This window comes from Argopecten irradians, chromosome 2, assembly GCF_041381155.1.
Source record: "Argopecten irradians isolate NY chromosome 2, Ai_NY, whole genome shotgun sequence".
Taxonomy (NCBI): Eukaryota; Metazoa; Mollusca; class Bivalvia; order Pectinida; family Pectinidae; genus Argopecten; species Argopecten irradians.
Window position 1 is genome coordinate 26,002,885 of NC_091135.1, and position 12,148 is coordinate 26,015,032.

Genomic DNA, 12,148 nt, shown 5'->3' on the forward strand with positions numbered 1-12,148 from the left:
AATTATCTACATTAGTCTACAGTAGGCCCTCTAAGTTGATATATATTAGTCCACAGTAGGCCCTTAAGGATAATTTATATTAGTCCACAGTAGGCTCTTAAGGATGATTTATATTAGTCCACGGTAGGCCCTTAAGGATGATTCATATTAGTCCACAGTAGCTCATTTACAATGATCTATATTAGTCCACAGTAGGTCATTTACAATGATCTATATTAGTCCACGGTAGGCCCTTAAGGATGATTTATATTAGTCCACAGTAGGCCCTCTAAGTTGATATATATTAGTCCATAGTAGGCCCTTAAGGATGATTTATATTAGTCCACAGTAGGCCCTCTAAGTTGATATATATTAGTCCACAGTAGGCCCTTAAGGATGATTTATATTAGTCCACAGTAGGCCCTCTAAGTTGATATATATTAGTCCACAGTAGGCCCTCTAAGTTGATATATATTAGTCCACGGTAGGCCCTTAAGGATGATTTATATTTGTCCACAGTAGGTACTCCAAGTTGATATATTATATTAGTCCACAGTAGGCCCTCTAAGTTGATATATATTAGTCCACGGTAGGCCCTTAAGGATGATTTATATTAGTCCACAGTAGGCCCTCTAAGTTGATCTATATTAGTCCACAGTAGGCCCTTAAGGATGATTTATATTAGTGCACAGTAGGCCCTTTAGGGGGGTATCTATTCCATATCCATTGCTGGTTTGGTCTACCCGTGCACGGCTCCATGGACAAACGCGAGGAGTCGTATGACAGAGTGATACACCGATCAGAGAAGGGATGATAGATAGTGTTGTCCTGTCGTACAAACATAAAAAGGAATACATAGTAATCAAACAAAAATATATTAGAAATAATGTTTACTATTAAGCTTTAAACTTGTTTTCTATCAAAAAAGATTCTTTGTATTGTATGGAATAAAATGCTGTGTGAACTGCTTTTATGAAAAGGTGTTCTGTAAAAAGCATATGAATAGTAAAAGACATCCACAGAACTATCGATATTTGCTGTGCTGTATATTACAAAAGGAAATCAACAAAAGTGTTTGAACCGCCGTAATAAAATCTGTATTACTTACATTTCTATATAACCAGAGTTGTGTTCCTTTTAGTTTATGACAGGGAAACACAAACAACTGTGTGTTATAGTCGATACAACTACTATCACGCAGTATCTCGTTGGTTTTAGACAACATCCAGTACTGCAAACAAAAAGATATACAGAATGAAATCATGTTTATCTCCAAAACATTAATTCATTTAAAAAATAAATTCTTCTCGCAGAATAAATTCATATCCAAAAATTAAATTAAATTCCAGAAATTCAATTGATCCAAAAATTAAATGTATCTCCATATACAATATGTATTTAGTCGGGTCTTTCATATAAAATATTTTAATACTCCTTGAGGCAGATATCGATTACTAGCATCAATTAACTTGGCGGTAACTTTTTAAGGCCACTACGTTTCCAAAATAAAAATTCATAGTTTACTAATAACCATAACAACAGTCATAATGTTAGTTCGAATTAGTCTGTTGTTCTATTGCTTTTTATATAGACATTGAGCCGATGTTATTTAAAATTGTTCAGGGAGTAATGATAGATGTAGTTTCGGCTGAGATAGGCATCTTTAATTATAGTGGGATATTTCATTTTTTATAGGGAAGGGGGCGTAAACTCAACGGAAATAACGTTAAAATTGTAGAACTGTTTATGGTTACCCGAAACATTTAGGTTACATATGGAAAATCAACATTTCCCAATACTTCAATGTGAACGTTGAATTTTCAATCCGACATACCTGGTTGCCGCCTTGACCGTGACACACGTAAGGAATGACCTCGCTCGGTTTAGCGCCGTAACCACCTTTACCGTCAATACAGATAGGTTTTTCTGCATTCTTGATCTAAAATAGAATTCAAAAAAAAAAATATTTATAAGATACACATTTTTTTTTATCATTATTTAGCTCAAATGTCGCATTCTTTTCATTTCAACATATTCTAAGTCTGGGGAATGTTAAGGAGCGACTTACTCTATTGCTGTCATTTCATGGAAATAATTCCAAGGCATCAATAACATGCTAATCAAATATGGATCATTCATTGTATTAGCTCAAACACCAAATAATCACACTTTATTTGAAACCAGCAATATCGAAGTCTGGCTAAGTATTTACTTCTAATACATTTTCCATAATGTTGTTGAAGATTTTACGGTAAAAATAAAAGCGATATACTTCACTCGAGTGAAAATATGATAATATTTTCACTCGCTTTTGACCAATCGGAATGTAGCATTATACAGTGGAAATTTCATTTTTGGGCGTTAACGTTAAAATTAGAATTGTTTTGTTACCCGAAACATTTAGGACGTCATATTTACCATATGGAAAATCAACATTTCCCAATACTTCAATTGTGAACGTTGAATTTTCAATCCGACATACCTGGTTTGCCGCCTTGACCGTGACACACGTAAGGAATGACCTCGCTCGGTTTAGCGCCGTAACCACCTTTACCGTCAATACAGATAGGTTTTTCTGCATTCTTGATCTAAAATAGAATTCAAAAAAAAATATTTATAAGATACACATTGTTTTTTATCATTATTTAGCTCAAATGTCGCATTCTTATCATTTCAACATATCTAAGTCGGGAATGTTAAGGAGACTACTCTCTGCTGTCATTTCATGGAATAATTCCAAGGCATCAATAACATGCTAATCAAATATGGATCATTCATTGTATTAGCTCAAACACCAAATAATCACACTTTATTTGAAACCAGCAATATCGAAGTCTGGCTAAGTATTTACTTCTAATACATTTTCCATAATGAAGATTTTACGGTAAAAATAAAAGCGATATACTTCACTCGAGTGAAAATATCAAATATATTCACTCGCTTTTGACCAATCGGAATGTAGCATTGACAGTGGAAATATCATTTTGGGCGTTACGTCATTAATTTTTGTGCGAAAATGACGTCATATTTTTATGTAGTTATATATCGCTATGCTCATAAAAATACGAAGTTATAATCGTAAGGGCAAATAATTCTGTACGATACAATGGCAGAAAAACCTTTGATGGAACTAATAGTAGTAAGTAATGGTCTTCTGTAAATGCAAGCGAGAAAGCAACTGCAATAAATGGAATATTCATTGTTACTTGATGAATACCAGAGATATCTTATCTCGTGAGGTAGAAACTTTGATTTTTTTTTCATTCGTGTTTGCACTCGAGAAATATATCAAAGTTACTATCTCACTCGATAAAATATAAGTGGTATTCATCAAGTAACAAGAAAAATATCCTCTATATCTGTAGACAATGAAACGTCCAGGAAGATAAAGTAACATTCCAACATATTGGTGATACTATGTATGAGCTCATCACCATGGTTACAAGGAATATCCTAAAGTTACATGTTTTATCGAACTTACTTGTCCAGAGGCCAAAGCTTCCCCAGGAATAAACAGTTCAGGATAAATGTTTTTCAAAAACCAATTAAAGTCGTGACATTGAAGATTTTCACGTATCTTTTTCCTCTCCGACACATCTCCATAGTCACCCTGTAATTGTCAAAAAGAATAGTAGCATGATTAATATAAAGAAACAATAATCTAATATTCTTCATTCAACATACATACACGATCTTAAATGAGTGTTTATTTCATATTATGTGTTAATAAACGAGTCTAAGAAGTCAAACCATCGAGTGAAGTTAAGCAGGTATTAACCGCAGACAATTGACATAGTGGTAAATGTTGCATGAAATATCACACGTTTTGAAAGAACCGCCACAGTCAATGCCATGTTTCAAACTTTCGGGTAATATCTGAAAACCGAATTGCATAACATTGAATACGAATTTTACAAAAGTCGGTAAATATGGAAAGTTAAAAACTTAGACAAGCGGAAGAATGATATGTAGAACACTTTAAATACTTTTTCTATGCAGAAATTACAGCATGTCACAGACCATACAACGTTAACGAATTCGCAATACAACAATAATAGATCATCTATCGTTGAATTACATATATTTGTTATTCATAATAAATAAATATCTGCTTCTTCAAACATAAAATAATACCAACCAATTTATGACCAATCCTGTCGTAGTAGTAATATTTAAAGTCGTCAAGCCACACCTCGCACATGCGCACGTTATTCTTCTGGACAACATTTTTCCCAGGCCAAGTGTAGGGTGACTTCTTCCTGAAGATATGTCCGACGTGGGAACATGGCGCGGTCTCTAGAGTTCCACCACACATCCAAATCTGAAATGTCAGGTAAGATTTTCCTAAATTCATCAGACATGTGCAAGTTTAAAGTAATTTCAAGCACATTGACTCCTAAATGAATCAAACATGTAATACAAAAATTTGACTCAAAAGATCTGGTGATAAGAGGCTGATTAAGGAGAATGGTGGAAATTGGATGGAGGTTTGTGAAGTCCAATTAAGAAAATTTGTATGAATGTGAATAGATACTATGAGACTGAAAGTAAAGTTTTATCATTTTTAAGCTGATTAAAAATTGTTTAACCTATCTAAAAAGGCATTTTACTGCATATTATACAAATTTACTAGTAGCTAGCTATCAGCAAAACCCACCCTGAATGAAATCTCCAGGTTTTCACCTCCCCAAATATCCATCCCAGCGTCGTATGTTCCTATGCGCTCGAAGAACTCTTTACTTATTGCAAAAAGACCGCCTGCCATCGTAGGGCTCCTAAAATCAAATAATAATGAAATAATATAATTGTTCTGTATTTTATTAGCTGAAAGAATTTCGTAAATTGCTCTGAACTACCTAATTGCAAGCCTGTTTTAGGATTCAAGCAGAAGAAAAACAGATACGCTTGAGATCCTTGAAATCCGAACATTAATGAATGATAGAATGCTCCTCTTCAACGCTAAATTAAAACAGCCATATGCATTTCCCACTAAACTTCATATACGTCTGCTTGAATAACATTATGTTTCTATTATGTGGTTGTTGTGGCTGAATAGATCCCTCTTTTATATTTTCTAATAATATTAGATTATGTTGTGTCTCAAACATACAAAGTCTGTGCCTCGATCAATTAATTACTCATCCCCCTCGTAGTTGTGGGGTAACCATGACGATGATGATTAGTATATATTGTTTAACGTTCTATTAACAACCAGGGTCAAGGCATGCCAGGCTTTGGACGTAGAGTCCACAGGGCAAAGTCATTAACCCATGGTCATTTTTTTATCTAACTTATATTAGCATATTAGTGACAGAATAACGAGATATCTTCACGGATGATGCATAGTAAAATTAATTTCCACTTAATTTTGTGTTGTGTCATATCAAAACGGATAAATGAGCGCCGACATTCAGATACATACAAAACTCCTTACCTGACTGGTACATAATCTTTGTGGTTTCTCCTTTCACGCTCACTATCCGGAATAGTGTGCCACGTGAACGTTAGCGACCAATCAAATCCTCCGACTTGTGTAAAATGCGCATCGCTATATCTAAATTCGAACGTGTCATCATCAATAGAATCAATGACTGGTGTTATTGATGTAGTCGGGTTGCCTTTGATCCTGTCCAATAAGGGCTCTATCCAACCTGTAATAACATTCTTCATCACTTTTCATGTTAACAAAACATTAAATCTTAATCCGGTAATTACGTTAAAAATAATGCTGGATTCAAACTTCTTTTGCGTTTGCAAAAAATCGCGATTTTCATTTCAAACAAGTGTTTCAAACATGGATTTAATAAAATGATGGATATTCCTATCTATATAACGGTGTATATATTCATTTCGCGATCCAAGTACATTCACGAAAAATAAATCGCTCACAGGGCAAGTTGGGTTACAGTATATAACATCACTTTTCTATCTAGCATATCATTTTAGGAAACATCATGGGTTTGCATTCTTGAAACAAACAATGTTTTCTCTTTTCCATGTTTAGGTAATCTCATATCATCGTCTTCTGATATAAATAATCTAAGTAGTTAATTTCACCCCCCTCCCCCCCCTCCCCCGAAAAATAAAAGTTTGAAACCTTAACAATTAAACATGGAATTTGAATACATCCATCTCATGTTACCGTTATAGCGCATTTGTGTCTTGCCGCTTTAGCTCGACAAATCTCGACAACTCAATAATTTATGAATTTAGCCACCTTAAGACCGTGCAAACAGCTAAAGAAAACTTTAAGCAACGCACGAACAAATGTACACGCTGATACCGCTATGGCACTTTTACGTGTTTGTTAATAGACGCAGAAACTCAAGAACTTAGAAATCAAGGCCAATGGTTCTAACTCTCTCGTATTTATTGTTTATATTTTAACACCTTCTTGTACTCTTTTAAAAGCCTCAGATAGATGTTTTTAGAAAAATAGTTTTATTTGGAGTTTTTTTTTATAATTGCATAAATTATAGAATTGATGATAGATAGAATATCTTGTCAGTCTGTTTTTCGCAAATGTTAAAAAATTTCACAGAAACTTACCTTGTGCGCATTCGATGTGAGAATCAAGAAATATGAGCACAGCACCAGTAGCTACACTGTATCCAAGAAGGCGCGTTCGAATCAAACCCTCGCGCTTTTTGTTCCTCACAATTTTAACCTTCGGCAGACTTTTCATATAGTCCTCCAAGGGACCATGTAAATGTTCTGTAATCAATGGAATACGTGTATATCAATATCGAGAAAATCATTTAATAATCTAAATAAGGAGAAGTTAAACGAAACAAACCAAGATACAGATCCCTATCATCACTACGTTTGATTAGCGATTAGACAACATCCCATTAGGGGTGACGTTCTGGTGACCTTTGAAAATGGCCAATCAAATTACTGACGCCAGAATATTGAATGGGGACGAAACTGTTCGAAAAGCTGACAGAATTATTTTAATGTATGTAGTCATCTCACTCAATGAGCATAACGAAGTAAATGTATATGTACACACGTATACTGGGGCGAAAGAGCGGTTACAATTGATGTAGCAATGTTTAGAAAATGCTTTTAATCTGAAAGTACAGGTGAAATAAAGGACATCCGAAAATGACCCTGTATGAGATGTTGTCAGATCTTCTATTGAACGGAGTGGTTATAAGAATCTGTATTTTATTCAGATATACATATCGGTAATGTTCCATATTACAAGTCAGGAGAGAAAGTCGTCATTAGTCACATTGATAATTTAATAAGTGTGTACCAACTATCCATAGTACATATAGTATTCTTATGAGAATTTAAAAAAATTGTTTTCTTATGTATAATAAGGGGATAACAAAGAAGCATTATCGTAGATTAAAAACGATAGTTTTGTTCTCTTGAAGACATATATGTATGATTGATTTGTTCATGAAATATATATATTATATATATATATATGATGAAAACAGTTTATTCGTTTGGTAATATATTTTACCTCGATCAGAAAAATCGTCCGCCAGTATTATTTCCTTGATGAGGTGATCTGGCGATCTATTTAATATACTGTGGACACTGCGTAGTAATACACTCCAAGCCTCGTTATGGAATGTGATAATGACGCTAGCTGCTGGTAGATTGTCAGAATACTCCAATAATTTACACCTTAATTAAAAGAGGATACATATTATAGCTGATACAAAAAACAACAACTTCACTTGGCAACGTCATTGTTTTCTTTTACAATAATTAGACAATTCGAAGCAAACATATATCAGCTTTTCAAAATACGTCATTTATCAATAAATTGTCTTAGTTTTGCTCTGACAAATACTTAAATACATAATATTTAAATATTATTGAACCAGTTTGAGTCCGTGTTTGAAACTTTTGAAGTTTTCAGGCAACAATATTCGTACGTTTGGTAATTGTTGTGTGTCATACATTTTGACAATTTCTCAATTAAATTTAGATGCATCACTAAAGATTGAATTTTTTTTTGTTATATTTTGGAAATTGTCCATCAACTATTTCAAAAGACATATGTACTACATTTTATCCAGGCGTAGATTTTTATGTACAAAACAAAGTCACAAAGTTGTTACGGTGTATATTTGTCAATTTGAAAATTGTTTCCCTAAAGAGCACTCTACCGAAAAAATATCAAGCATGCACATCTTTTTGTCTGTCCCTGTATAGCTATGATAGTTTGATATTGTAATATGTACAGAGAACAGAGAGAGGCGCCGACGGCAAGCTTTTACTAATGTAATACTCACATGTGATGCCGCGGGTCGGTAAGGGATCTATGGAGTGATATCTTATCACTTAAGAACTCATTGAAAGCATTGTCCTTCCATCCTTTGTCATAGGCCTCGCGCTCTGAGGGCGAAAGTTGGTCTTTATCAATACGAACTGGCCGACCTCCTTCACCTGAAAGTTAATATGCATTCACTTTTAATTACAAAATTCAACCTGGTCATGCAATGCGCGTGTGACATAGAAATTACAAAAGAACAAACAAACAAATGTGCACTTAGACTACACTTAGTGTTTATTAAAGTTCTGAAGAATCTAGGGATATTTTCATGCAAATAAATCACCATGCAGTTGAACAGATTAAATCATTATGAGAAATCTGAAAATGAAAAAGAAGACGGCTTGTTGAAAAAGATGTTCGATCGTTATAATTTAGTGAAAAATACGAAGATTGGTGGGAAATTACGCCAAATCATGGAAAATAGCTGAAAATCGTTGACAAATATTCTAATCAATACACTATGTCCAGATGTCACAACAACATCGATATCAACTACAACGCTTCCATAATTAAAATTGTTAAAATGAAAGTAGACATTAGTCAATAAACATACAGTTATTTCTTTCATATCTACTGGTGCAATACTGGCTGGTCAGGGACAATACAATCATGTTGCCTGAGGCTGTATTACATGGCTACCCATGCAATAAAGCCTCGTGACATCACGACGTAAACAGAATCTCTATTTCCTCGGTAAAATTTTAACATTTTTTCACAATATGACTGGTTTTACTATAAAAGATGCAAACAACGGAATTTGTGTTGAAAATAACACGTAATTTTTCGTGTATGGAGAATTTACTTCCAGTCGTGGATTTCTTTGAATTCATTTCAAAATGGCGGGATATCATAGTTGTAAAATTACAATAAAATTTCGAGGTATGAAAGAAAATTACCCTTTCATAAGTGGATATGAAGGATAGGGATATTGTACCCGAGGGTCACAAAATGTAGTAAAACCCGAGGCTTGCCAAGGGTTTTGCAACATTTCGTGATCCCGATCCACATATGAAAGAGTCTTATAATATAAAAAAAATCATTTTTTACCTATTTATATAAAAAAAAATCGTTATAGCCTTTATTGATAAAACAGACAAGCTTACCAATCCCTGACTGCGGCGCTCGCTTCTCTCTGTCATGATTTTGACCATCGTTGTTGTCGAGAATACCGTTTAAGTCAACATCTTTAACCGCATGTCCGATTATATCATTCATATTAGGCAGAATATTTTGCATATTAGGAAAAATATCTTTCATCCCAGCTTGCTGCATGATATTGTTAGGAAGCCCTCCTAAATTATTGTTATTCTGCTGTTTTACTTCTTCTGCTTTTTTCTGTCTTTCGAACTCCTCCTTTTGTTGTTGAAGCTCGTTTTGTTGGTTTTGAAGGTTCAAAAGCTGCTGTTTTTGTTCCGCTAGGATTTTTTCTTGCTGTTTCAAAAGATTTTCCTTTTGTTTTTGTAACGATTCAACGTTTTCGTTTGCAAGAACAAAATCTCTTTCTTTTTCTGATACCAAAGTGTTGAATTTGATTACTAGGTACATAATTTCTACTAATGCTGCCAGCAACAACAGTGTCACCAGAAACTTAAATCGAAATAGAATCATTTTTGAACTGTTGAGATATAATTATGTGTCCGTTAAATAAACCACAATTTTAGGTTAAAGCACAAATTTAAGGCCTAATCTTCACCATTGGATTTCGACATTTTGATATTATATTCGAAGTCATACAACTGTACGCATGTAGATTTTTTTCAGTGACTTGTGTCTAAGTTCAATAAATCCATCAGTTCGAGTATGCTGCCTTTTTGTTTTTAAATTCAAGAGAGTGGCACTCTAGTTGATATTTAGAGAAATGTATCTACAAATCCATTCGTTATTAGTGAATGCTTTTGTTTCAAGTGTTTATAGTGAGTTAAGTTGGGTAAAGATATCTTGGTGGCCCGGTTCCTGATGACATATCTATGAATCCGTTACTTTAAACAATATGTCTGTGTGTAAGAATTTCTGTATGGGGTTGTGGTATATTGGATCGTTTTATCGATGTCTTTGCTGTGCAGTTTGTGCTTTTGTCGTGAGTGTTGAGCAGTGTCTGTAAACTTATCCAACTCTAAATGTTTGGTAGAATTCTGCGAAACGAGACAGTATTATCTTAATTATTAGTAAATTTCTCTGTGTGTATTATGTTGTAAATTATTTTAAACTGACAATTCATAAACCTACAAGAACGCGTGATAAAAACTAATATTTTAATTTTATATGCCATGAAATAATATAAGCTAAAATGAAATAAAGTCATATTATTCATAGTATCTATTTATAAATGAAAGCTAAAGAGAAAGCTAAAATGAAATGAATTCATATTATATGTATCTAATTATAAATGAAAGCTAAAATGAAATATAGTCATATTATCCAGAATATCTAATTATAAATAAAAGCTAAAATGAAATAAAGTCATATTACTCATAATATCTAATCATAAATGCCTTATTAATATTTGTATGACTGTAGTGCAATAAACTTTAGAAATTGAGCAAAGAAATCAAATACAATATAACATGAATACAAAATAGTGAATTAATGAAAAATGATGAATTAATTTCATAGTATTGTACTCACTATGCTGCGTTTCTCCTACCAGTGATGCAACATGAATGGTCACACATCTACTGTCGGGTCTGCCTCGGGGTCCAATGTGTAGCTCGGTCGGACGTGGCAAACCAATACTGAAAGTGCATTTGTCTTGGGGCGAATCATTTTAACACGATATCTATATATATATATATGCATATTGCTCTTAAAGGCCTTTCTTCTGTAAATGTTTATTTACTTTGCCGGAACAGGAAACCGCGCGGCTTTTACTAGTATATGAGTTTGGTAAGAAATGCAACATTACACAAAATCTTGTCATCAGTTTCCTCTAATGGTACTGCAATCATTTGGTATTAGTATTTTAACTGGAAAATTGAAAAGTAATTAATTATAAAAGCAAAATATAATACAATGTAAAATATCATCTCGAAAACGACGTGACGGTACCAAATAAGTATGATGAACTTCTAATTAATAAATAAGTACATGATGCAGAGTTTATTCTATGAGAGGCGCAAGACATATTTAAACTAGTGGTGTCACATGGCTAGCATTTACTGACATGTGAACATGATGTAGAAAGACCGCTTATACACGCACTTCGGCATATTGCTCACAATAGCGTGACATCTTTGTTTCACGCCCAGTGATTGTCATCTTCAATTCCAAAAATAAGCCATATGTTCCTTGTAATGTTACAGTTTATGAAAATAAACTACAAATTGTAGATGGTATTATTGTTCATGCTGGTATAACATTGAATGGTAAAAAGAACAATGTACAACGTACAAAACATGCTTGCTCTAAATTTAAGTGGTGTGTAATGTCTCGTATTCGTTATGGTGCTCACCAGTGCGCCCTGAATCCGCTGACTTCTGCTAAGATTATAAAATGCAAAGTTTGTCCATCTGCTCTCTACGGATGTGAGTTGTGGCAATTTAAGAAAAAATAAAGTACACATGCTAGAAAAAGCACAAAATTTCATTATCAAATCTATACAAGATTTTAAGAAATAAGAACGAGGACAGATATGTCCACAATTGTCATCATTAATTGTTTTGTTTTGTTTGAAGTGTATTTTAGTATTAAAAAAAATGTTGTTCCATGGTAGAATATGTTCCATGGATAAAGGAATTATAACTCGCGAAATTTTCGTAAAACGTCTTTTCGATTTTAAATTGTGTAGTTTTAACAGAGGATTTATTCCTGACATTGTTCAAATTTTGAAAAAAAAAATATTATTTGTATATTGTTCTGGATGGAATTTTAAAA

General features: G+C 33.5%; 1 protein-coding gene across 1 annotated transcript; it reads right to left on the minus strand.

Annotated features, from left to right (window-relative positions):
* Positions 1 to 408: 408 nt before the first annotated feature.
* On the minus strand, positions 409 to 10,426 carry LOC138314943 (polypeptide N-acetylgalactosaminyltransferase 5-like). The gene is made up of 11 exons (XM_069255598.1): positions 9,382 to 10,426; positions 8,238 to 8,391; positions 7,457 to 7,623; positions 6,529 to 6,693; positions 5,414 to 5,630; positions 4,637 to 4,754; positions 4,118 to 4,300; positions 3,461 to 3,589; positions 1,814 to 1,918; positions 1,088 to 1,210; positions 409 to 807 (listed from the first exon to the last, which is right to left on the minus strand). The coding sequence occupies exons 1-11, from the start codon at positions 9,884 to 9,886 to the stop codon at positions 661 to 663; spliced, it is 2,013 nt and encodes a 670-aa protein (XP_069111699.1). The 5' UTR covers positions 9,887 to 10,426; the 3' UTR covers positions 409 to 660.
* Positions 10,427 to 12,148: the final 1,722 nt, after the last annotated feature.

Coding starts and splice junctions, on each gene's coding strand:
- LOC138314943 (XM_069255598.1), bottom strand. CDS start 9,886: ATGATTCTATTTCGATTTAAGTTTCTGGTGACACTGTTGTTGCTGGCA. Junction 7,624..8,237: donor ACCGACCCGCGGCATCACAT/GTGAGTATTACA, acceptor CTTTTAATTAAG/GTGTAAATTATTGGAGTATT. Junction 4,301..4,636: donor ACCTGGAGATTTCATTCAGG/GTGGGTTTTGCT, acceptor CTGACATTTCAG/ATTTGGATGTGTGGTGGAAC.